Source organism: Sardina pilchardus, chromosome 23, assembly GCF_963854185.1.
Source record: "Sardina pilchardus chromosome 23, fSarPil1.1, whole genome shotgun sequence".
NCBI classification, from domain to species: Eukaryota; Metazoa; Chordata; class Actinopteri; order Clupeiformes; family Clupeidae; genus Sardina; species Sardina pilchardus.
Window position 1 is genome coordinate 10,550,085 of NC_085016.1, and position 27,345 is coordinate 10,577,429.

General features: G+C 43.5%; 1 protein-coding gene across 1 annotated transcript; it reads right to left on the reverse strand.

Moving 5' to 3' along the window:
• LOC134071156 (integrin alpha-6-like) lies at window positions 1–27,055 on the reverse strand. The gene is made up of 26 exons (XM_062527774.1): window positions 26,794–27,055; window positions 16,510–16,637; window positions 16,228–16,307; window positions 15,626–15,887; window positions 14,644–14,775; window positions 13,204–13,414; window positions 12,753–12,946; window positions 12,362–12,456; window positions 11,857–11,981; window positions 11,602–11,691; window positions 8,393–8,454; window positions 7,979–8,148; window positions 7,736–7,873; window positions 7,466–7,581; window positions 6,667–6,829; window positions 6,258–6,341; window positions 6,063–6,142; window positions 5,794–5,871; window positions 5,369–5,471; window positions 4,986–5,162; window positions 4,397–4,495; window positions 3,893–4,003; window positions 3,450–3,548; window positions 2,814–2,939; window positions 2,215–2,325; window positions 1–1,522 (listed from the first exon to the last, which is right to left on the reverse strand). Exons 1-25 carry the CDS (start codon window positions 26,961–26,963, stop codon window positions 2,260–2,262), a joined length of 3,159 nt encoding a protein of 1,052 aa, XP_062383758.1. The 5' UTR covers window positions 26,964–27,055; the 3' UTR covers window positions 1–1,522; window positions 2,215–2,259.
• Window positions 27,056–27,345: the final 290 nt, after the last annotated feature.

A 27,345-nucleotide genomic window follows, 5' to 3' on the forward strand; every position in this document is an offset into this window, starting at 1 on the left:
TTAAACCAAAAACTCCCTCCTCTTTATTCTACAAACTCACAAACAAAGACAAAGTGAATGAAATGATGACTTCCAACTTCAGAAAAGAGAAATGTGGGTGAGGGAATGTGTGTGGGGGGGGGGGGGGGGGGCTTGCTTGCTTGCTGTGTTATCCGTTTCACATACTCCAATTTCCCCTCATGGAATATTGCTTGGCTCTGTGTTCCCTTTACTTTGGTTGAAAAACTGAAACAAAAACATTCAGCCACTTTCACCCACATGCACACATCTGGGAGAAAAAGCCAGGTAAAGATTATCTTCTCTTGAAGACATCTGTGTGCATGTGGATTCCCAGTTAGTTACCTACATAACAAAATGTAACACTGGTTGATTGTGGTGGCCTAATATCTGTAGATGCCAGGGCAGAAATTAACTGTCGGGATGCAGTGCATATGAACCCCTCTGAGGTCAAACGGACTGTAATGGTCAGTTGTACACTGCACCATTCACAGTACCTTTTGAAATTCTAGGTAAATTATCCAGGTAACATGAAATTAAAAGGGACATATAAGATCATATCAAAGAGAAGCAAACAGGAGGGCGCCTTGGAAAGTTCATCCTTATCTGCATTCAAAATCTACTGTAGAAAGTTTCTTTGTGCTTTGGATATTCTCCTTACTCTGTGTCTATGAAGGATTTGTGTTGGAAAGCACACAGCCGCTTATATATACAATTAGAGGGTCTTGTTTCTACCTTTTACAAAGTTCATATTATATCCAAAATACTGACAATCCATAACCACACTAATGGTACAAGATAAAAAAGCTGGAGCATTAGACATACTGTAAGGCATTCAAAATCTAAGATATTTACATTCAATAGAAAACAGTCTTTTCTTTTGAGGACAATCAGACAGTTCTTTCTTTGGTCAACACAGCAGAAGTACCTGCTGAAAATAAATACATACCGACATAAGACAGTTCAGTTCAAATATATACAAAAATGTATAAAATGTTTAACTCCAAATCTTTAAATGTTGGAAAAAAAACAATAAAATCTGAAATATAATGGATCACAGATGGAAAGAATTTTAGGCGTAAGAAATTAACACTTTGTGTCCTTAGAAGATAGTGTTAGGTGAGAAGGAAGGACTGTTAGAAGTATCCCTTAAGAACAAAAATGAGAAAAAAGTATTTTTTCTGCGCAATGTTTTGAAATTCACAATCACAAGTTCAAAATGTGCAAATGCAGTCCCTTCCAGGCACAAGGGGAGGAGTTTTTTTTTTGTGTGTTATTTTTTTCTTTTTGGAGGTGTGGGGGGGGCAACAAAATGATTAAGCCATTACTGAGTCAAGCAGGAGACAGAATCTTCCAGAAAACAAAGTGAGTGTTAAGAGTAGCTCTCATTCTCATTCCAGCTAGTCATCCACTGCTTCTTCTCCAGAGTGTCTGGCTCGTCATTCCGGCGCTCCTCCTTTTTGATCCGCACCGCGCTGTAGCTCGGAACACTATCGTTGTACTTGGAACGTTTGAAAAATCCACACTGCAGAAAAAAACGACAACACAAAGCATTAAGACAAGTACTTTTGTGTGTGTGTGTGTGTGTGTGTGTGTGTGTGTGTGTGTGTCTCAAGGACATGCTTGATTGCAATTTTGTGGACAGAATCAGGTTTGCAATTCAGAGAGTGACAGTAGAACTGCAGCTGAAGAGCAGCAGAACCTTAAAGAAGCAAGGAACCTGCAGATAGGAAGTGGAAGAATAAAAAACAAACTAAACAAAAAAAAAAAAGCCATACAAAGAACCCATTTCCAGCGGCCCACAGAAAAACAAGCCAGGTGCACAGAGCTGGAAACACTGCAAAGGAAAGGCCCCAATCAGAAGAGCTTTTGTTGAGGTTGCAGTTGGTATCGGCCAATCAGAGCAGAGCTTATTGAAGACCTATTGTATCAAGCTTTAATCTGACAGGAAAAAGTTTGCCCCATGTATGCGAAGCATTCACTTCATTCCTCCAAGCAGCAATCCCCCCAACCATACATGAGTGTCTGTGCAGGGCAAGAACAAAGCTGTAGGGATGGCCAACAGTTTGCCCCCTTAGCCGAAGACACTGTGGCCCTGCAGCTATCACTGAGGCCATTGCAATAACAGCTGGATGCTCCCCAGCTAGCGCCCATTAGCGTTGAGTGTTCGGACACCCCATGCTCCTTTGCTAGCCCAGGAGGACACGTGTCGGTTACCCAGTGCGCTCTCGCTTTGGGTTCTCAGGCCCTCTGACGCACTTCTTAGGCCTCTGAGGTCAGTTTCTCTTTTTCTGAGGGGTCATCATCTTTGTTGCCAAAGAAACCGCACTGGAAAGAACACCATGGTCAATTTGTGACACAAACAAACGGAGATGGCACATGATAAACTATTTTTGATTTACAACTAGCAAAAACACATAGTGGTGCAATAATTGTTGATACAGAATGACAGAATTATTGTTCATTGCCTGTTGCCTTAAATTTAAATTGGACTTGGTCTTAATCTTAAGATCTCAAAATACTTGTGTTTTTCTTCTCAATCTATTCTTATCTCGCCTTATTTCTCCTAACTACCCTTTAGGAGAAACAGGAGAGATCTCAATAAGTGGCAATGTATTTCTGGTTAGATAAAGAAAAACACATTTTCGACATAAGACTTCCTTTGGGAGGGTGTAGCATAAGAAGACTGTACAGTCTCATGCCAAACTACTCAAGTATCAGTGACAGTGACAACAGTGATGCCATCTTGGTAACTATGGCAACATCAACCAGATGCCATCTTGGTAACTATGCCAACGTGGGTGGTTTTCCCTCACCTTCCAGAGCAGGAAGATGAGCAGGGCGAGGAGCAGCAGGCCCAGCAGGATGGCCACCAGGATGATCCACCAGGGCAGGCCTCCGCGCTGTGCCACCCGGCGCTCAGGGAACACCGTCACGCTCGCCTGCAACGGAGCAGAAATCACACGGGTATCACTCTCTTTCTCTCTCTCTCTCTCTGCCTCACTCACTGTCTCACTCATTCTCTCTCTCTCTCTCTCTCTCTCTCTCTCTCTCTCAGTTCAATTCAATTCAATTCAATTCAGTTCAGTTCAGTTCAGTTCAGTTCAGTTCAGTTCAATTCAATTCAATTCAATTCAATTCAATTCAATTCAATTCAATTCAATTCAATTCAATTCAATTCAATTCAAAAGTGCTTTATTGGCATGACAAATATTAAGACATTTGTATTGCCAAAGCAATTATTACATACATTGAACATACAAGTGTACTGTATGTCTCTCTCTCTCTCTCTCTCTCTCACACACACACACACACACACACACACACACACACACACACACACATTCACCCCAACATACACATATATGAAAAATACACTCAGAAGTATTGACAAGAACACAGTGCACTGAAAGTAGGCTACAGGTCTATCCATGAGAAGAGTAAATTCATACCGTTGCACTAGTGTCTGTCAGATCAATGTTGGAGGCCTTGCCGTCGACAGTGAGTTTTGCCGTCACCAGGATATTCAAGTAATTCAGGTCAGAATAGTCCTACCAGATAAAAAAAAAATATTCAACATATTTAAGCACACGTAATTACCTTCCTCATATCAAGTCACTTTCCTCACATCCCTAATAATAATATAATAGTAATCATAATAATGCATTTTATTTATATTGCACTTTACATCAAATCAATGATCTCAAAGTGCTATCAATGATCTCATTCAACACCACCCCTTTCAGACATTCACTCACTCATTCTCTCAATTGTCAATTGTCAAGTTCAGACAATAGCTTTCATCACATTTACTCAAAAAGAGATACATTCATTCATTTATTATCTAACATATCGATTTGGTCTCTCTCTCTCTCTCTCTCTCTCTCTCTCTCACCTCGATGAATGTGCTGTTCCATAGTCGTGCTTTCAGTGTTATGACCGCGTTACTCGTCATCCCCTGCAGCTGACACTTCAGCTCGATGCATTTGGCCCCCGTGCCACAAGACTGAAGGTGGGGAAGAGAAGCGTTAGGAACGCAACACACAGCACACGCATGAGACACAGATACAGAAGGTGAGGAAGGACGCATTAAAGCCCAAATGAGAGGCACCCAGAGACACAGCTCTGAATCATCCCAGACAGTATCGATGTTTAAAAGTCCACATAGGCAGATTACAGTAATTTCCCGTGTATAAGCCGCATTGTGTGTATAAGCCGCAGGACAGTGTTTTATGCAAGTAAAAAAAAAAAAAAAAACATATTATATATTATATATATCACCATATTAACTACCCCCCTGTATTAACCTCTGTGCGGAATATACTTTGCAAAATCAATGTATAAGCCGCGGCTAATAGTCGGGAGATTACGGTAATAACTGGTAGGGTGTGATTCTCACCAGAGTTTTGTTTTTCCTTTTGTCCGTAAGGAGTGCGATGGTACCTCCCTCTGCTGGTTTCTCACTGGCTATTTCACGCTTACCCCTGGTGGGGGAACCCTGGAAAAGAGCATGAGGCTGTTTAGCACATACAACAATGGACGAAATGCCAGAGAAGAGCTATAGCTAGTGGAAATGTAGGCTAATTACTGTCCCATGCAAAGGTCAGTGGTGACATGAATCACTGGCCTACATACTTTCCCCCCGAGAGCTGCTAACCATAGGTTCTAGGCAGGTCAGGGTCAACAAATAAAGTGGGCAATTTTGACATCATTTGCAACATGTGATTCACATTACGATCTCTGAATAACCCCAATTCAATTTGTGAATTTCTGAAGGTCATCTTTCAGTTTAAGTTGCCACTGACATTGATATGCATTTGCAGAAAATTCAAATGTTGTGTATATCAATGTGTGTGTGTGTGTGTGTGTGTGTGTGTGTGTGTGTGTGTGTGTGCTTGTCCCCATCTATACACTGAACATCTATTAACGGATGGGTCTGTATGTGAGTGTGTGTCTGTAGATGTCTGTATTCACGTGCCACTGCTCACCTCAATCAGTGATATTGGGTTGACCTCGCCATCGCAGGTGTGGCTGTCTAGTCCTGTGGAGGTGACCTTCATCAGGTAGAGGATGTACTTGCCCTTGCCGTTGTCGTTTTCCTTCGGCCACTGGATGGTCAGTGTGGATTTTCCATACGACTGCAGGTTTTTTCCCAAGTTGATTATCTGATGGGGGACAAAGCAGAGATAAAGTCAGCATGGAAACTATAATTTTAAGTAAACACCAGTGTCAAGTTCTAGTCCACATTGAAATTACTGTGTTATATTATTTAGTGTTACATCATATCATATTTGTATAACAGAAACACTAATATGAACATATTGTTTTGTTTGAGGGCTAAGTGCAGTAACAAGAACATCTGTTGTCTTACCCTAAACTCATATTCGATCAAGTTGCCGACGTCACTCCCATACTTCATGGCACTCTCTCCTTTGACTTCTCCACTGTAGTAGACCTGGGAGGGCTTCGCCGCTCTGAGAGGATGACATGAGCATTAACATTAGTGAGGTCATCAGCATGAGACAGACAGCCCCTGATATCAATGCTGTGAGGCAGATCAATAAAAGTTTAGGAAGAACAGTTGTGGCCTGTCTGAATGACTAGCCTCAAAACGGGGACGTCATTTGTTTTGTCACAGAAATGTGAAACTACTCAAGTGGAACTACTTGAAAAGAAAAGGAACAAGGCAGTAACATGACAATCAAAACCAGCTGACCCAATCCGAAACAGGTTTCATGCATGGAACATTTATTGTGGAGTGTTTGCTCATTCCAACACCAATGAGAAAGGCCTTACCCAGTGACTGAGAGAAGTAACTTTATGGCCACGTCTGCCCTGGCCTTCACCTGACTTACACCCTGCTGCTGGCTTGTCCTGTGTAGGAGAAAGAGAGAGAAAGAGAGAAAGAGGGGGGGAGAGAGAGAGAGAGAGAGAGAGAGATAAAAAAAGAAGAGATCATGGAAATCAGTCATCTCTCACCCTTCACTGGTATTCATATTTACCAAGTAAACAATATCAATCAATCAGTCAACAGAATCTGAGGGAAAAGCCTGATGTGTACATACGTCTCCAGCTTCAGGTCAACCTCCACCTCTGTGGTATTCAAAGAGATGCCTCCGGTGCTTAGAACTATATAAAAGGTCACCTGGGCACAGACAGAACATTCTAGATCTAGTAAGACTGAAGTGTTCATAAAGATGACAAAACAATTCAGAATGAATGTAAAAATTGCTACGTGTAATGATTTGACACTAGCTTACCTCTGCGTCTTTCTTGAAAGGATTACCTAGGTCACACTCCGCTTGTGAGCCATTCTGATTGGTATTACAGAACACCGGCTTATCCTGCAATGAAAGAAAACACCCAATCAGAAGAGAACAGTAAAAGGACATTCGTAAGAGATATACTGTACTGTAATTTTATATGAATACAACAAATGTACACTACTCAGTTATGTGTCGTCAAAGTCAGTTGTGAGTTCCTAAATTTCTAAATATCTTGTGGCTGGACAACTTATTGTGGTTGATCACTTGACACTTACATGTTTCTAACACTATGTCTATCCAAAGACCACTGCCATGGGGACCTTCATAATGTAGACTATTAATATAATCTCCACACCACTGAGCAGCAGTGTTTAAGTGGCTGAGCAGCTTCATGAGAACTTACTTTGTCTAGGAAACGTGAGGCCGAGTAAGAGAGCGTCCTGGGGAACGAGGCCACCACGGCTGCTTCATAGGCGTCGTCGCCACCCTTGTTGGTCACCGTGACCTCCAAAGCGATCTCCTTCTGGTCGCTGAGCGAGATCAGCTGTCCGTTTCCACGGCTGGAGCTGAAACGTGGTCAGTCAGACTCCCTTATTTATATGTCCTACAGAAGGACTTCTACAGATTCTGCCGGTTCTGATTCAAGTCCTTTTAACATAGGATCCGTGTATAAAACTACATTCTGGATTGTTGTATAAAGGTAAGCCAATAAACAAGTGCTATTAATTGATCGTTAGTCTATATTTAGCACTGTCTTATTTAAATATTATTATACAGCTCCGTTCACCCCCTTGACCACTTCGTCATCTCATGAAGGTCTGTTATCTCTGTCTTCCCTCAAAACACCAAGATATCACAAAAGAGATTCTTCTCACTCATGGTCCCTCCCTTGGTTGTGGAATGACCTACCAAGTGCTGTCATTTCTAACAACAGCTTTGGTAACTTCATGAAGCACTTACAAATTGATCTTTTTCATTATGAAAATCATATATCTAATTAATTAATCTAATTGAATCATCACTTTGCAAACATTATGAATAGTTATTGTGATAACTAAACACAAACATACTCAACAGATCTTTCCAGTCAGTAGCTCTAGCTGTCAGGTGAACCGACTCCCCTCATTCATCACAGCTATCAGCTACATGCTATCATCATTGGAAGACCCCGAATCTACTAGTGCAGCCGATTCTATACTCACGGAGGCAGGGGATTGAAGATGTCTTTGTTTGGTTCTTTTGAGCAGAACTTGTACTTGATATCCAGGTTACTCTGGCAGACGTTGTCACCCCCACACCCCTCTTTCACAAATTGCACCTGAATGAGCACACCGAGAAACAAAGAGGTTTACTCTCCAAGTGTCCAGCCAAGTGAGAAGCATATTGTACAGTATGTTCATCATTAACATCAATCAAATGAATTGATGAGCACACTCAATGGCTGCTTGTTGATGTTATTTTTTTTTTTTTACCTCAGAGAGCACACTGACTGGCTCGTTAGCGTCCAGGATGGGAGTGAGACCCGGAAGCGCCCTGCGGTTGCGCTTGCTCTCTTGGATTTCCACAGATACCTCGATGGGAATCCCTCTCAACTTGTCCTTAACGTTGTCCTAAAGACAGGACAAGTGGATCCCCAAGGGGAAATTCAAGGAAAATGTGATGAATGATGTATCATATGATATCATATGTTAGCACTGCTGGTTAAGACACAGTACCTTCAGTTTGAGTTGGTTCTTGATGCAGTTCTGTACGTTCTGGCCACGCAGTTCCAAGGTTCCTGTGCTCTGAGACTCAGGGTCCGATTCAGAACGCGTGGAGAATGTCACTCGAGAAGGAAGACCTGCGTTCCTGCGTTCCATATCCGACTGTAACATATACTTTACCACTGAAAAGAGATGGGTAGAAAGAAACAAAGATGAAGAGAGAGATAAAACAAATACACAATCTATTTGTCGTAATTATATATATAATTAAGAAACTTTGACTGAAGAAAAAAACAGAGGAGGAATAAGAACGGATTTGGAGAGAGAAAAGAGGAGACAGGGAAACAGCTGAACTTCATCTGATGGTGCTTGTGCTTGGAGACAGAATGGGTATGATTTACACAGTACAGTGTGAGTTTTATGTACCTATTTTAGGATTGATAGTCGATGGATTTGCTGTGTACAAGAAGCAGGCTTCCACATCTAGACTGTGAAGGATATGAAACAAAATCACCATGACATCTGAACACATGAATGAAATATGCTAAGAATATTCACATCTATTCATTATTCAAGTTCCTAATCTATTGCTTGTCACATTTAACACTAGAAGCGCCAAGCGCCGGTCATTTGACCGCTGACGCGTATTCCTAGAAGCGCCGTGGGGGTTTGACCTAGATATACCTAGAACTGCCGGGCTGCGGTCATTTGACCGCAGCGATTACAAAAAAAAAAAAATCTTTTCACTCGATTAAATTCCAGGACCCTACGTTCACGACTTTTCCTAAATACGCGTGTTTTGTCACCCAGAATTTTTACATGATCAAAAGCACACCGGTACAAGCTAGTTTAGAGCTATTTTGCGCTCACTTATGTGACAACACTATGTTGTCTCGCGTTCGGCCATTTTTGTTCAGGCTGCTATTCTCTTTTCTCACAGCAGATGTCGCAAGGATTTCCTGTCAGTCGGGCATGAGAATAATATTTTACCATAAAACATATCGTTTATATATGTGCAACATGTATTATATATGTGCTTTATTTTAATAACTATTTTTCATTTACATGGCATAGTCTATGGAGGCGATTTACAGTGGTAAAATGCGAGTTTGTTTTGAAAACGTTGCGACAGGCCTATGTGTAATTTTCGTCGTAGCCTATTTATGTACGTAGGGCGCGTATGCCTACGTACATTCATAGTTGTACATCTTATCTCATATTTGTAGGCTATCTTTTAAAGCTCAGACTAATGTATAAGCATTTTCTTACATATTTGCTGGACTGACTGAGTTACGTCAAGTCAAGGACCTATCCTAACGCACTTGTTGTATAATGTCAATTGGCGCAGCGTTAACACTCCTGTCTGCAACGCCGGAGACCCGTGTTCACATCTCGGCAGGAGCCAAATGCAAAATCTTATATCGATAGAATTTACTGACCGTTTTTCAACGTCGATGAACAATTATTTTTTGTTAATGGTTTTTAATAACAACCTATCTGAAATAAACGGATGAATCGCAATATGTTTAGGCCTACCATTAACGAAAAATAATTTCGCCAGCCAATCATTTTCTGCCGCCAACTGACAAACTTTGACAAAGCCAGTTAGAATTTTTGCATCTAAAAATAATTATATCATAGTGACACGCGAAAAAATAAACGATAGCCTAGAAACTAGGCCTAGGGCCTACATGAGATTTTCCCACTGGACACACCACATCAGTATTGTGCTCGTTGCTACGACACACAGGACTCCCAGTGAGTTGACGACCAATGAAAATGACATGGGGAAAAGCAGCAAACAAAGTAGCCTGATTTTGATCTCACCTTACATAGGCTACTTTCCTAATTCCTACGTAGGGCTACTCAGACTTTTGTTAAATCGTCAGGGCCCGGTTGCACAAACACCAAAACCAAAGATTGATGATATGAACCAAATATTCTGGAACAGATGGATGTACAGCATTGAACGTGATAGGCTATTAGCTAGCCTACTGATGCGACTTCCACCGTTTCCTTTCCAGAGATTGCTGCGCTGTTCACAACGCAATGAACGCATGCAGTCTACATTGAAGTGAAACGTGCAGAACGTTGTCCAAAACAATACAATAACATTGTGTGTTGATATCTAATACAATATACACATCTGTAGACATGAAGTGGCAACTAAAGCCATTATCAGTCATGAAAACTGTGGCGGCTGCATTAAGGTTTTGGCTGAGCCAGCTAGCCAGCCAACAACTTCATTAGCCAGCCGTTTTCAAAGCAAATGGCTTCGGGGTCTATACAACACACTATCCATTGCAGCCTATTTGAAACCGATCATCCCCCTCCCCCATACACTCGTCTAGGATACTTAGGCTACAGATATCACCGAGGCATTGAGGAACTGCCTCCCCACCCCCACCCCATTTATCTGTCCCCTGCATAGACTAGGCTGTAAGCTGGCTGTTTAGGCAACCCGTGGAAGAATGCGCAATCATGTTTCATCGCATATGCGCGTTTCAGAATGTTCGAATTCGCCAGCGTGCGTGTAGTTATGTGAATCGAAAAGAATATAAATATAGCCTACTTTATTTCTCAAAAGAACTTCCGTCAGGAATAGGTTGGGGATCGAACCAACAACCCTTGGGTGATCAAGCCGAAGCTCTAACCAGTGAGCTACGACTCTGCTTGTTAACTAGGAGAAAATGTGTGTCTCAATGCTGAATCTCGAATTCACATAGAAGTTAGCTTCAATTGTAGAAACAATAGGCCTAGCTTTTTTTTCAGCAGACATCGCAAACATAGCCTACACATTCGCAAAACAGAGAATATCATTCACTCATTATTTTAAATTATGCTACTTCTCACGCCTATGCCTGCTCAGCATAGCTCTCTCTATCTCCCTCCCTCCGATGTAGCTAGACCCTAGATCTTCTCCCTAAATGAATGAAAGTTGTTTTAGAAAGTAGCCACGGTAGCCTGTAAAATGCGGCATGAAATCCTGGCTACTGTGTAATTGAAACCAGACTATTAGGCTCTTTGTTCCAGGTGACCAGGTCCGATCATTTTCGGCAGCGCGAACATAGGCTACCTATTAAATGAATAGAAGTGAATTTGGGGAGTGAATTAGAACTAGCCACATTCACTTTTAGAGCATTTTAGTTGAAAGTCAAGTTTGCTTAAGGTTTGTTCAAGAACTCTTCCAAAGTTTTTAACAACACAAATCAACACAAATACATTAACAGATAACTCAAACGTGCTGTATGTCATAATGAAACAAACAACCACAGATTATCAACAACACGGTCTGACACGAATGACATGGCTTAGTGCAAACTGAATTTATGACCAAACGATTTCATTCGTGCACGAAGCGCCATCTTGCGATCATTATGTGTAAGTAAAAGCCTCCCAGTCTAAGGACTCAGCGGTCATTTGACCGCCTCGCCGCGCTTTAAGTAGTTCACAACAGCACGGCGCTTCTAGTAGGTCGTCAAAGCGGTCAAATGACCGGGGCGCGGCGCTTCTAGGTATAAGTGGGTCAGAACGGCGCGGCGCTTCTAGTGTTAAATAAAACAATTGATAGGTCTGCAACGTTTGTTAGGTGTGTTGAGCAAATTATTAGTTGTTGGTTTGGTTGAGCAACTCACCATATGCTATCGCCACAGTTTTTCGTTTTGAAGTCCAGTTCCTTTGGTGATATCTTCACCTGCTTCTGAAGATTGATGACTGGTCGTGCCCTGGTTAAAAAGGATAAGAAAGGGATATTACTGTAACAGGACATGGACTGAAGAGAGAGAGAGAGAGAGAGAGTGTGTGTGTGTGTGTGTGTGTGTGTGTGTGTGTGCTGCATCTTCCAGAGGAAATAAAAAAAAATACCATTAATACAAATCACAGGTCCTTACCTGTAGACATATACTGAATCTGACAGAGAGCCAATGGCCAAATCAGGGTAAACGTTAAGGTCCATGTCCATGTTTCCTGCCATGGAGTAGCCAAACAGCTGGACCCCACTGGCCCCAGTCAAAACCTGAGGACACGACAGGACAGGACAACAACTTGTAACTTGTAACTTGTAAGATTTCATTATTAGTACTATTAACTAACTATAATATTAGTTAACTATTACTAACTATAATATTGGTTTATTATAGTTGACTAAAAGTATTCCTCAACAGAACTCATGAGCCGTGAATGAGAAGGTGATTTTACCCTACAACAAACTCCCTCAGTCACTCTCATCAACTAAATATCTAAAAAGCATGCCTTGAACAAATCTTTAATGCAAAACATCACGATATTTGGCTGATTTCAGTTTGTAAATTAGGTCTTCATTCTTGGAAGACCAAAATGGCCGAGAGGGAAGGAAGAGCTGAAATGAGAGTGGATTGATATGTGTGGGACACTGACCTGTGCTGGCTTCTTCACGATGCCATCTGCAGCCCCATGATAGATGAAGACCTTCCCGATGCCGTCATCATCATAAGGTGCTCCAACTGCCACATCTGCCGCAATATAATACAGGCCCACTTTGGTTAGAAACTCTTCCTTCAGGATCATCGACACGACACGAGACTCGAGAAATGTCCCATGAAAATTACGTCATTGCACACGATAAAAACAAAATTCAAAGCTAATACAGAGCAGACACAAAACAGCATTATCCACCTGGCTGGACAACTTGAGTGATGATTGATTCATGTCTGCATGACTTCTGTTTACTGTATCATCTTAACAGAAAATCCACAGTCCACCCTGACCCGAACCAATATGGAAATAAACAAAGGCGGCTGCTACAAACCTCCATAACCATCAAGGTTCAAATCCCCAGTGTTCTCCACGGACAGTCCAAACATGGAGTCCTTGGCCCCATCAATGCGGACAGGCTTAACGTTTTTCCATGCTCCTTTCTTGTTGATGTAGACATAGATGGCTCCTCCTATCTCTTTATCTTTCATAAAGAACTGAGGCGCTCCGACAACAACATCCAGCCACCTGACATGAGACCAACAGGAGACAATCATGTCAAAAACCCACGTGTTCACCGAACAGTGACAGACAAAATAGTTTTAAAATGAAAGTCTGGAGCAGTTGTTGTTTTCCTGGCATTCTGATTGGTTTATTGGATGTTACAGCCAAAACATACATAACATACATGGACATACATACATACACACATACATGGACATACATACACACATACATACATACATACATACATACTGTACATACACACATGCATGGACACATACCCATCAGCGTTGAGATCAAGCACTGCCAGGTCATAGCCGAAGGAGGATGCAAGCCCCTCTCCATCCAGGATGTGTTCAGTGGTCATCATGGCCGTGTCTGGCTCGATCTTCAGGAACACCACCGCTCCACTGTGATTGGCTCGCGGTGCTCCAGCGACAACCGTCAGATGGTCTTGCTTAGTGATGCCCTTCCCAGAGTCGAGAGAGAAGCCTGCCCACAACACCAAAAAGCCCATCAGCCAATTAGATTGAGTTCCAAATACAAGTTTACATGCACAGTCGTAAAATGAATGTGTTGAAAACAACATATCTCTGTGTCCAGAATCAGATAGGGACAACACAGTCGGCGTTATTGCCAACACATTGCTTTACTTATTTGTTACACAGTATGTGTTGAAAATAACACAGTTTGTGTTGTTTTTTTTAACACATCTCTGTGTCCAGATAGGGACTACACAGTTTGTGTTGTTACCAACACATTTGTTTTAAGAGTACAGGAACATAAATACATCTGATGTTTTATGAATGGCCCTCAGAAACTCCTGAACACATTCATCAACTGTAAATGCTAAGGACCTGGTCACTGTCCAGGTCGAGTCAGCGCCTGGTTATAAAACTTTGTATGCTTAAATTGCAGGATTTATGAATACAATGGAACAAGCTCCTACAGGTAAATCAGGAATTTCTGATTGGCCAAAAACTAGAGCTGCACTCAATTTGCAATCTGCAATCTTGCCAGAAGAAGAAGAAGAAGGTTACTCCAGGCCAGTAAACTCTTTTTTTTTTTTTTTTGCAGTTTGCAAATGGAATGCATTACCACCCTCTACTGGACTGAGATGTAATGGCAAGTGTACCATGTATCCTTGTTCTGGCTTACAATGGCCGCCAATAAGGTGAATTAATTGAACAATTGAACAGTGAATTCAAACACATATACCACAACACACAGAATAAGCACAAGACAAATGGGATGCCGTGATTCATTCACAGTGATTCAATGGATGTGTATGACTGGGTAAACATCCATTGACCTGGACAAACCTAAATAGCTACTGGACTTCAGATCCTTCATCCCAACCTGAGAAGGAAGTGACTCATACACAAACTGATCAGAGTCACCAGACACACTTGTCATGAACACCACACCTATACACACATGTGCACACACACACATAAAGAGAGAGAGAGACAGAGAGATAAGGGGAGAGAAAAACTCACCCACACCCACACACACACACACACACATAGAGAAGGACAGATTGTACAGACAGACTCTCAAATTGTGTCACATTAGCATTTATCCAGAATAGGCCGGTTTTCTGTCTGGATAGAACCTGCCAAAAACAAGCGAGGCTGTAGCGAAATTAGAATTAGAAGCTCTCGGGGACTGGACTGAGAGTGCCCTTATCGAGCCTGGATTCCCGGGGCATAATGACCTACCGAGGTAACTGCTGGCCGGAACTGGCACCAGGTTTTCGTCCTGCCGGTTCTCATCGCCCACCTCATAGGGGCCATCATTGAAAATATTCTGATCTGCCAGACTGTCATTCTTCTGTTCCAAACGCACTATGCCTGCAGGGCAGCCATGGATGGAGGAGGAGGAGTGGAGGAGGAAGAGGAGGAGGAGGTGAAGAGATGAAGGAGAGAAGATGAATGTAGGGAGTGGGAGAACAGGAGAAAGAGAAGGAGGGGAGAGGAGAAGATGGATGAGAGTCATGGCAGTTGATGGGAAATGGGAAAGAAAAAAAGGTGTTGTGTGAATGGTTTACAAAACAAGTAAAAGATGCACAAAAGAAAAAACAGGTGTTGTGTTGTTTACAAAACAAGTAAAAAAAAATAGCACATACTGTAAGAGAAACACAAGCAGAGATGGAGAGACAAAGACAGCACAAAAAAGTAATGGATGAATCTTTATGCAAATTTGAAATCATAACAAGAAAACATTCCGTTCAACCCAACATTATTGTCTGAAATAATACATGCTGATGACACCTGATCTATCAGGCTATCAGGAGATGGCAACGCTGTATGAGACTGAGATGAATGGATGGATGCACTGACGCCTGAGGGCCATGAAGCCAAATGTCAAAGGCTAAATGATCCTAAATAACCTATGGGGAAAGTCTACTGGGGGGACATCTATCTATCTATCTATCTACAGTATCTATCTATCTATCTATTAGTTATAGTTATAGATCATTGATAGTTATACTTTTGTCATCTTTTCAAAGGTCCGGCTCTCTTCACTTCAGTCCAGAAAACACAGATACAGAAATTAAAATGTTTATATTTCAGAATTCAGTTTTTACAGGTTCCGCTCTATAATCTTTGGTATTACTGTGTACAAACAAAAAACTGTTGCTGTGTGCTTGGCATCTACTCTGCACCATGTCATGGCGTCTCGGCCTGTCCTGTCCTGTACCTTTCCAGTTGTAGGCACCGGGCGCTCCAAAGATCAGGTAGTGGTGGCCCCGGGTGAAGGTGGCAGAGATGCCCTGCTGGCAGGAGCCAAAGCGCTCGTGGCCTCGCGCCCGCCCGCTGCAGAACCTCCACTCGCCGCCCTCGCCGTTGCGGTTCAGGTCGATGGTCAGGTCCGGGCCGAACACGTAGCAGCGGCCCGTGATGTCGCGCGACTCCTGCTTGCTGCCCACAAAGAAGCGCTGCTCGTAACGATGGGCACACGTCTTGGCAAGAGGAGAGAAAGAATAAGAACAGGAAATTAGCAACTCATACTTTTTTAAGCATTTTTTTGGGGGGGGGTTTTGCCTTTAATGACAGAGACAGTGGAGAGTAACAGGAAGTGAATGGGGGAGAGAGTAGGGGTGGGATCCAGAAAGGACCACGGGGCGGGAATCTAACCCGGGTTGCCGACAAACAGTGCAGTTGCGCCACAGCTGGGGCCAGTAACTCATATATCTGTCAATATTATTTTACTCTGTATCATATATTTGTATATATATTTGTATATACTGTATATATATACTGTTTAGATTCAGAGTGTTTATATGAAAAAGCTCTACTCACCAAAACCTGCCCTCCAGGACCTTGGCTCTGCACAACTACCCCCAACCACTGGTCATCTTTGTTTTCCCTTGATTTGTCCACTACACACACAGGGAAATAACATTCTACATCAGACAGTGTGTGTGTGTGTGTGTGTGTGTGTGTGTGTGTGTGTGTGTGTGTGTGTGTGTATGTATGACACAGACACACACAGATAGAGATAGAGAGAAAGAGAGAGAGAGAGAGAGCAAGAGAGAGAGAGTGTGTGTTCAATGTTTTTGGGGTCGGTTCATGTTCACCTACATTGTTCATCAAACTGCACTCTGCTACATGAGGGGCTAGAGTCGTTGATGTCACATGTGTAGAGGCCCCCAGTTTTGGAGGCTGTCTGTACCCCCAGACCGAAAGCCTTGGGTGCACCTACCAGCAGACTGAACACAGAGGGAGGAGAATGAGAGATGGGTAAGACACAGGATGTGACTGACAAAATGATTTAAAAAAGAATATTTGAAGATGGGCTGAATTCAATTATGAAATCAGGTTATATCATTAAACTTAACATGACAATTCCACTGCCAATACACTTTCACGCACACAGACACTACTGTACTTACACTACACTAAAGACACACACTCATACAAACATATAGCCTACACACTCATTCGCTCACACACTCACTGAATCACTGAGGTCAAGTTACACTTTGTCTGCTGATGGACCATACGTGTCAATAGTGCACACATTCAAGCTTTTCATCTGCTCAGGAATGAAAAGAAGCTCGGGAATCCTTTCTTCCCTGGACAAGAAAGAGAGGGAGCAGACAAAGACAAAAATCCAGACTCCCCAGATTCTAACTGTAAGGCTCAGTAGCTCTGGTTTCAACCAACTTCCCAAACTCAAAGGCCTCTTTTCTTCTCCTCCGATTGGCTGGCTCAGCAATAGCGTGTCCCCAAAACACTTCACACACATTAAAAACACTACTTCTTTCTTCAGAAAGGCCATGGCCAAAACAGGCTCAAACAGAGGGGTGCCTACCAACTACATTACCCAAGGTTCAATACCGGAGAGAGAAAGACGCAGAATAGAAGAAAATGGTTCTACTGCACAAATCCAGTACATGTTGAAAAGCTTATTAGTGTATTGCATTTTTTCATAACCTTTTCCATGAAAACAATTATTTGAAATATTCTGTTGGTACAATTACAGTACACGTGACAACTATACAACTGTACAGTGCAAAAGTACAGTTGTACTCACAATTACATGTAAGCATAATTACATTGATATGTATGTAGCCTACTGTAACTATGGCTATTACTTCCTCCCCTATCATGCCCTGGTCAATTATGCCTCTGGAGGCCAATCTACAATTTTCTCCTCGAGATTCATTTAATTAAATGAACATTTGGCTCGAGAATGGATCTCAAAGTGTGTGTGTGTGTGTGTGTGTGTGTGTGTGTGTGTGTGTGTGTGTGTGTGTGTGTGTGCGTGTGCGTTTGGTGTTTGTGGGTGTTTTAGTGTCTGTGTCTGATGTGTTTGCCAGGTCATATTGATCCAGTGGTCAATTACACCTCATCTCCATAAAGCTGACATTGTGCAGCCATTCAAATACACACATACACACTTATGTAGAGAGAAAAGACGGGATTCTTCATCCATTCATTAATCACACCTTCCAGATGAAAAGCTTTTGAGTATGGCGTATGGCATCTCACCGAAAATGACAGACAGACACATGGAAGCTGATGAGCATTCACTGAAACTAATTGCAAAATCATTCACACACTATCCAGTCTCATACATAATCAATGCTGCACTGATATTTCATTCTGTCATGTAAAAGGCTCCATAATCAACTTTAAGGCCCTGAGCCCTTAAACATCACCCCCAGCTTTTGTTAAACTCATGTGTTGACGGACAGGTGTGGAAAGCAGCAATCATGGGATATGTAGGATTAGACCGCCTATTTGTAGTCTTTTCTGTAATTTCCTGCGCAACAAAAACAGACAAATCCCCTCCTCCACCCCCCCCCCCCCCCCCCCCCCCCCCACACTGGTCTTATCCCGCCTCTCCTCCAGCGCTGGTCCCAGGGGGCTCTGTGGTAACCCCACCATTGATCTCTGGTTAACAAGAAAGAGGTGTCTTCATCACCTCCACGCTCGCCATGGGTGAGGGAAGAGGCTGCCGGCACGCGGTTGACGCGTCTTTAGACACACATTACCCAGGGACACCCAGGGATCAGTATCATTGATTGTGATTGATGGAAGCAATCTATACCCCCCCCCCCCCCCCATGGAAAGGAGATGATCAATGATGTAGATGGTATGGTGTTGTAGACTGTGGTAGTTTTATACATTTTTACACAACCGTTTTTACATGTCCAGAATGCTTTATATTTTACATTATAGTTGGGAGTTGGCACAGCTGATCCTGAAAACTCTCACCAAAATGCTTTACCATATACCACTTCAAACAGCAGAACCACTCCTGCAAAGCCCTGTCAAGATAAGCATCTTCTGACGGAAAGAATGATTTTCAGAAAAGTCAAAGCCAATAAGGGGGGCCAGTGAGAGAGAGAGAGAGAGAGAGAGGGAGGGAGGGAGACAGACAGACAGAATGAGAACAATTACTCTCATTCTTTGGTCCATCGTCTGTGCAGCTCAGTGCAGTCAGAAGCCTGCTCGAGTAAACATGGAGGCCTGAGGCGGCCGCTGACGACAGCACTGAGACATGCAGTGGCTGCTAGACTTCAAAACTCAGGACGACTGACACTAAATGTTTCCGTGGATTTTGTGAAGTACCAAGACCTAGGACTTCAAATGTTTGAGATCTATGACTTCACATGTGGTGCTTAAATCTCTCACAGTGTTAAGATGCTTAACCCGGAGTACAGGATATCACAGTACTTATGAAATGTAACATTCATAATCATATAACAATGAATAATGAATAACTATAAATGGAACAAATGTAGAGTATCACAAGTGTGACTACTTTGAGAAGGCATCGCTGTTCTATAAAAGTTCTGGTTCATTTCGACTTTGGATCCTGGGCATAAGATGCACAGTAATGAATTAGATGTCCTTTAGTTAAAGCAATGGCTATTTAACTCCTATAGCTTGTTACTGCAACCGTGCTTTCTGGGTCACCTTCTGGAGACAAGACAACTTCTGTTCCATGTTCTATGTTTAGAGTTGGGGGGGCGGGGGGGGCAAAAAAGAGAGAGAAGAGAGAGAGGGGGGGGGGGTTGAGAACAAAAAGGACAGAAAAAACACAACCACATGATTTTATGTTGATTAAGTTATGTGCACATGCCTCTGCATGGCCATTTTCAAATCTCTTTCTCTTTCTTGCGTGCGGTCTCTGCTACTCCGGCAGGGCTAACACTGAAGTATGCACTCTAGTCTAGAGGCTATGTAATGAAATGAGACACAGGCAAGGTGTGTAACAAGAGAGGAGTAAAGCCAGCTATTATCTGTTACTAAAACAAGAGTGTTGAAGAGAGAAACGGAGAGAGAGAGAGAGAGAGAGAGAGAGAGAGAGAGGGAGATAGTGAGAAAATTGTGTTAGTTGAGCTTCAACCTCGAATTGAGAGAGAGAGAGAGAGAGAGAGAGAGAGAGAGAGAGCAGATGGGGGTGAGATTCCATCTGTAATTGTAGTTGGACGGTTGATCTAATTCAGACTCAATTGGTCTTTTTTCCCCCTCTCAGTCACCTAAACTCATCCACACATGGCACTCCCATGTCCCAGCAGCCTTACTCAGAGCTCCTCTCCTGCAGTTTTATCATCACACAACACAATGCCACTGATTTTCACATGTCTGACAGAGCCAGCAGTTGGCATGCTGGCCACAGGAATGTCCACCAGAGTTAGTGCCCGTGAGCTGGCCATAGAGTGAAAAGGGAGCAGCAGCTTTGAGAAAAGCAACAGCTTGCTGCCAACAATGACATATGGTGGCTCTGGTGGTGAATAAGGTTATCCCAAGAAAACATGAAACCAGGGGTCTAGGGTTGGGCGATGATTCATTACACATTCATGCAGAACTGCAGTCTTGGACACCTGTGATATTATCATAGAGTGACCTCCAGTGACACCAACAACACAAGCAGCTCACTAAAACCGGCTAGGCAACGCTAAACCATACATGGACGTGCACCTTTGAAGTAGGAGTATTAGTTATATCAGTTGATGTGGCTGCAGTGCATTCTTCCTATAGGAGAGGGGTAGCAGTGGCAGGTTTAGCAGAAGCACTCGGCACGCTAATTCAGCAGGGTCATGGTTCACATTACTGATTCATGAGTTATGACTCCAGATGTGGTTCATTCCTTTCAAGCCTTCACGTTTCTGAGACTAATGCAAGTACATGGCACACGCACACACACACACACCTACTCACACACACACAAGTGCTGCGGGCCTTCTATTTCACAACCAAGGTTAGCACTGGCTCAGAAGTTCAGTGGCTTAAGGGAGAAAATTCCTCCTAAAGCGAGTTTCGCCATGACAACATCGATGACCTTGGGTCAAGCTAAATTCTCAGGTGTACCATTTCAAAGATTGAGTGCACTTGACAGGCTTATCACGTTCATATTCATGTTTGGATAATAATTTGAGGTGACAAAAGAACACGAACCAAATTCATGATTTGGATGTCAGACCAAAGCTAAGCAGAATTTACAGTAGATGGAATAGAATAGAATAGAATCCCGTGAGGGAAATTCGTTTCTCTGCATTTAACCCAATTTAACCGAATGAGTGAACACACACAGCACTCACACAGTGTCACACACTAACCCAGAGCAGTGAGCTGCCATGCCCAACCAGCGGGGAGCAGTGAGGAGTTAGGTGCCTTGCTCAGGGGCACTTCAGCTGTGGACTGGTCGGGGATCGAACCGGCAACCCGCTGATCACAAGCTCAAAGCCCTAACCAGTAGGCCACGGCTGCCCCACAGCACATGAGCACACTCAGACCCTTTGGTCCGTTCCTTACATTTCAATTGACATTCATGAAATGAATGAACAGTGCAGTCTGTGATCTGGGCCAGATGGCCATCTTTACAGTATGCATTTCATTGGGACATCTGCTCGATAAAAAATCAATTACATTACCGCCGGAACAGGCCAGGTCACTTGTACGGGCCACCGCGACAGACATGCAGCCCCTTTGCCCTGACCACCACAACAACTCAACTCTGATTCCATTATGGGGCAGACGGAGCAGATGTCGGGGCAACTGCCCCCAACAAGATGACCCACCACAGAGCAGAGACTTGCTGTGCTTGTGGATGCAACATAGGAGATGTATGACACATAGGAGATATATGACATACAGTATATACAACATAGGAGATATACATATAGTTCTATAGGTCGCCTCTCTAGTATTAGAACTGTGTTCTTAGAACTGTTATGTCCAAAAACGCTGTATTTTTGAATGCTCAATGCAACATTATGAGCAGAGACTTGCTGTGCTTGTGGATGCAACATAGGCGATGTATGACACATAGGAGCTATATGACATACCGCATATACAACATATGAGATGCACATAGTGCTATGGGTCGCCTCTCTAGTATTAGAACTGTGTTCTTAGAACTGTTATGTCCAAAAACGCTGTATTTTTGAATGCTCAATGCAACATTATGAACAGAGACTTGCTGTGCTTGTGGATGCAACATAGGCGATGTATGACATATATACAACATAGGAGATATACTGTATGACATATAGGCTATACAACATAGGACATACATGACATACAACATAGGAGATACTGTATATACAGTATGACAACATAGGAGATAGACATATAGTTCTAGGGGTCGCCTCTCTAGTAGGCTATTAGAACTATGTTCTTAGAACTGTTAGGTCCAAAATCGCCGTATTTTTGAATGCTCAATGCAGGAAGAAATTCTGATTGAGGGGGTGGCATCCAGTTGTCTACAGAACCCTGACATGAACAAGTTTGACACGTCGGTAACATATATAGATTTATTTATTTTTTAAATCCTTATGGGATGGGAACTGCAGTTAATTTCAGACAAGCGCCTTTCACAAGAGGCGGTCAGGAAGAAAGTCCTTAGGTGAGCTTTTGCACAGATGAACATCTTCACTGACCCACTTGCGGCCTTCAGACAGGAATCCTGCTGAATCAGAGGAAGGAAAAGGGGCCAACAGCCTTACGGACAGGGCCCCTCCGCCCCACTGCAAACTGGGATATGTGTCAGGGTGAAGGTGCTTGGCGCAAGTAGTGTTGCGGGTGTTGGGAGTGGACCAGTGTGGCTTCAGAAAAATACTGCGTTCTAATTAGTGTTTATTATGGTTGAACATCCAGAGGAAACATGATCAAGACCTACCCAAGGAAGGACCGTGTGGGGCATTAGCTGATTATCCTGGCAGAAAACACTCACAGAAAAACACACACACACACACACACACACACACACACACACACACACACACACACACACACACACACACACACACACACCACACATGCATAAGGAGTACAACCCACCCCCTGGCCATATTTTCAGTACTTTTTGGAATAGCTTTGGGTCTCAAAAAAAAAAAAAAATAAGTTTGGCTCTGTGAGGGAAAAATCTGTCAGGCAGACCGGGTCTCGGCATTAACTGACGACATGTGGCTTGCACACAAGCATTTAAGCTATGGAGAGGCGGGGGCTGGTGACAACAGCACGCGTCAGCCCTTCACCCAAATGACATTATTTATGTTGCATGTACCAACACAAGTGTTGGACTGCTGCCACCCTGCCAGAATAAGAGTTTTTCCGCACCTGAAGTCAGGACAGAAAGACCTCACCTGGGCATTCATCCATCTACTTAAAATAGCTCCCCGACGGCTAAATACTCCTTTCTTTTGCGTGGTGCCTCTGGCACCCTCATGCCTCACTATCTCCCTTCCATCTCTCACAGCCCCTATTGCAGCCTGCAGTGCAGCTTTGCTACTTGTACACCACACCCAGCACCTACCTCTATTTTTCTTTTTAAAATGGGTAAACATTTGGTACATTTAAAAACAATTCATGCAGCTAAAGGTGTCCTCTGTGCTTTTAAGAGTATGAATACTTCCAAAGCGTAAGAGTCTATTGTTTAACAATGTACCCCTCTACTTTGTAGTTATCAGTTCACCTTCACCTGTTTTTTCCCTTTCAGCTGTTATCATGTTATCACACAAAACTACAGTCCTTGGCCATAACCTGAGCCAAAGTTTAGAGAGTGCGCTTAAAGAAAACAACACACCTCTGCCACAATCAAAAAACACAAGGTACACTGAAAGACTCAACATCTGATGAACTAAATCGTTTATAAGATAGTTGTTCTTAGGATAGACGACGTCTTTCTTTGGTCGCTTTTGAGTGCTGAGGTTCTGTGCTATCTGTGGCAAAGGGGCACAAGCAACACAGGAGACTAACATGTGAGCTCAATCACAGAGCTTCACCAATCCACAGAGAACATCCTGCTTCTTGGCCACCGCAGAGGAATAAGAGAGCTTGGCTGAGCCTGTGTACGAAGAAGAAGAAGTTAGGACCAAAAAGACCAGGCCAACGTTTTTTGATGTGTGCTTTTGGCACCTACACTGACGATTATGCCCAGGCTGTGCGAACAAATTTATGATCTCTCTGCGTGAGTTGATAGGTCTTTGATGCCCTTTGAAGTTCCCGGGGCGAGTCTAACCCACGCAGTCTAGAGAGAGAGAGAGAGAGAGAGAGAGAGAGAGAGAGTATATAATGTATCCTGTGAGGGGATCTGACCTTGTCCGACTTCTTTTCCCAAGACTTTGTACACACGTGAGACATGAACTAAATTAGCCCTCAGAGGTGTGCCCGCTCCATTTTTTTTGACCAGCAGTCAAGTGAGGGTGTGAAAAAGGTGTGAAAGAGAATCTCTGTGTGTGTGTGTGTGTTCTAGCTCTCTTCTGTACATTCTCTCATTTGTCATGCTCCCAATAGCCTCTCTACCACCCACTCTGTCCCCCTGCAAAGCCAAACAGATTCAGGAACGTTCCCCTTGTAAACATCCTGGTTGCCAGGATAGCAAGTCATTCTCACCCACCTGAAAGATTTTTGCAGGTAAACCATTGAATCCGAGTCAAGTATTCAAGGTGGGGGTTAGTGTCAGGTTGGATCTCTGTCAACAAGAGTGATGGTGGCCCTGTATTCCCTTTCAGTCTCTTTGTTTCTGTTTGTGTGTGTGTGTGTGTGTGTGTGAGAGAGAGAGAGAGTGTGTGTGTGCTGGAATCTTTGCTGGAGGGTCTACTACCTTGTGTTTACATGCACACACACACACACGGAGACACACGTGAACTCAACCTGGCTAAAATCATGGTGATCAGGCCTTGGGAACATCATTGACTATTCAGAGCTGGACTGAAGGGGCATGCCCTAGCGACATGCTGAGACTAGCTCAGCCATTCTCATTCTCTCTCTCTCTCCCTCTCTCTCTCTCTCTTGCTCCCTTTCTCTTTCTACTCTCTCTCTATCTCTCTCTCTCTCTCTCTCACACACACACACACACACACACACACACACACACACACACACCATGTGAACACACTATTGGCAAACACACAAATGTCTGCCGAATAAAACCACCTTAACTCCAGCCAAGAAGGGCTGTGGAATGCTACAAACTCATGCCCCCGCTCCACTTCAACAAGCGCGCGCACACACAAACACACACACACACACACACACACACACACACACACACACACACACACACACACACACACACACACACACACACAGTAAGACATACACACAGACACCCAAGCTGCCCTGCCCTGGCCTGCAGGTATGTGAATCACACTCAGTCACCCTCACACTAAACACACCTGAAGGCAGTGGATTTCTCACAGAGCTGCAGCAACATGTGCTGTTTAAACATCAGTCAGTGAGCCTCGCCTTTAAGGTGGGGCTGAGGACATGAGTCATTATTCTTTCTCTCTCTCTCTCTCTCTCTCTCACACACACACACACACACACACACACACACAATGGCGTTTCAACTGTTTATCAACTGTTGTTTCAAATAAAGGGGGTTGAACATCAAAGTCTTCATCTCTCTCTCTCTCTCTCTCTCTCTCTCTCCCTCTATCTGTCTCTAAATATGCGTTTCCATCTTTCAATCTTTGGTACAGGGACATCTCGTGAAAACCCTGAGTCACCGTCAATGATGCCAGTTCTAGCAGGCTTTCTGATAACCATAAGATGAGGATAGAGAGGGCAAATTGCTTCCCAGGCAGAGTAAATATAAAGGATTAGTTCCACCCTTTCCACAGCCTCTGCTCTGCTCACCCCCTGTTTCGCTGTGACAAGTACTTGACCATGCATGTGTGTTCTGGTCAAATAACTCCTGCTGATCTTGTCTTTTTTCCCCTTTACACACTCACTCCCACACACACACACACACACACACACACACACACACACACACACACACTATGTGTACTGTAGACTAACACTGCCCACAGCTGCACACATTCCTGATTGAGCGCTGAGGATTCACCTTCAGCATTAGGTGCATTTGAGGACATTATACTTATTCTTGTGTTATGACAAGCTAAGCCGCAGTTTTCATATTAACTATAACTGTCACGTTTCATTTACATGTACAGTAAGTATTGCAATAGGCTATGCAATTCTGACTACAAGTGCTCTTGGTTAGGGCGGGGCCGTTATGAGGAGACTCCAAGCTACTGTCACAACTCAGTTCGGGTGTTCATGTTCTGTGCCGGGGTCATTTGGCCTAAGCAGGTGGAACGGCGGAACATCCGCGAACCAGACCGCTATGCGGTGTCGCTTTTATCTGCTCAAAGGCTAGCGGAATTTAAAGACCTCGGACCAACTTTCACTGGAATGCAATCTGGCATGTCATTTGTTTCACTGAAACATAAATCTGGTATATGAGGCCGATGAGAATTGTAGGCTATAATATTTAGTGGCGCCTTCATTCCATCTTTATTGTTTTCTCAGTGCAGGCCTATGGTAGTAGGCTACTTAGATTTATACGCATAGCCTGCGCTTGTTACCGATCTGGAGACTGTGCCCATTTCCATGCCCCTTCTTGCGAAACTGCTCTTTCCCTCTCCAAACTGCGCCCTTAAGAGCATTAAGTCGCCGCAGCCATTGACTAACCTGATTCAAAGCTACCCGCTGGGCACTGAATAACAAACCGGGCCATTGTCTTGTATGGACATCAGACATTCATAGACTCACTGGGTAACCCCGGAATGTGGACCATAATAAACGGGAGGAAAGTGTATAAGGCTTCACAGAAGACATACTTTCACTCCAGCGGCCATGGTTTAGCCTCGGCTGCAAAGTCTGCAAGCAAGTGTCTTATTAAGACCACACCTGGTCATCTGGTTAAATAACACTTCTGATCATTTTAATCTCTTTCTAGAAACACCCACAAGTAGATTTACATTTACAAAAAAAATGCTGGCTAAAGGAACAACCTGCTCCCGAGCAGTTACTCAACTTACAAAAACGCACTTTCAAAACCCAGAAGTATTAGTGCCCAAATGCTTTATGTAACCGAACAACTAACTTAAGACTTACTGTCTTTTGTCGGGCTTTAGCTGGTGATGCATGGCAAGAGAGAATCCGAACAGGCTGCCTGGGTCTCCGGATTTAACGATGACATTCTCCGTGTCCAGGTTGAAAGCCGAGATGCATGTCCAAAACAGCAACAAGAAGGGAAGTGTCTCTGCTATCCTACAACACCCCATGTTTTAGACGAAACTGACAAAAAAGGCTATTTCACCAAAACAGCACAGTTCCTCTCCGAGACAGAGACCAAAGTCCGTTTCTCACGGCACCGTTTACAGCCACTGATGCGATGGTGCCGTAGGGGGGAATGGGACTGAGTGTAAAGAAGAGTTACCGCCCCCTTGCATCCCACCCCCACCTCCACCCCACCCACTCCTCCCATCTCCTTCGCTATCATCCCAGTGCGTCAGCGAGACCGCACCCTTACCTGCCTGTACAATTTCAGATGAGTACAACAAATTATGCATTGCGCAAAAAAATATACCGGAGAGGTAGCCTACGTCCGGTTGAATCACTACAAGATGTTCTTTTCATCTGTTTTTGTTTTTCGGTCTTTTAACT

Coding starts and splice junctions, on each gene's coding strand:
- LOC134071156 (XM_062527774.1), bottom strand. CDS start 26,963: ATGGGGTGTTGTAGGATAGCAGAGACACTTCCCTTCTTGTTGCTGTTT. Junction 14,776..15,625: donor CGGTGCCTACAACTGGAAAG/GTACAGGACAGG, acceptor GCTGCCCTGCAG/GCATAGTGCGTTTGGAACAG. Junction 8,149..8,392: donor GACTATCAATCCTAAAATAG/GTACATAAAACT, acceptor ATCTCTTTTCAG/TGGTAAAGTATATGTTACAG.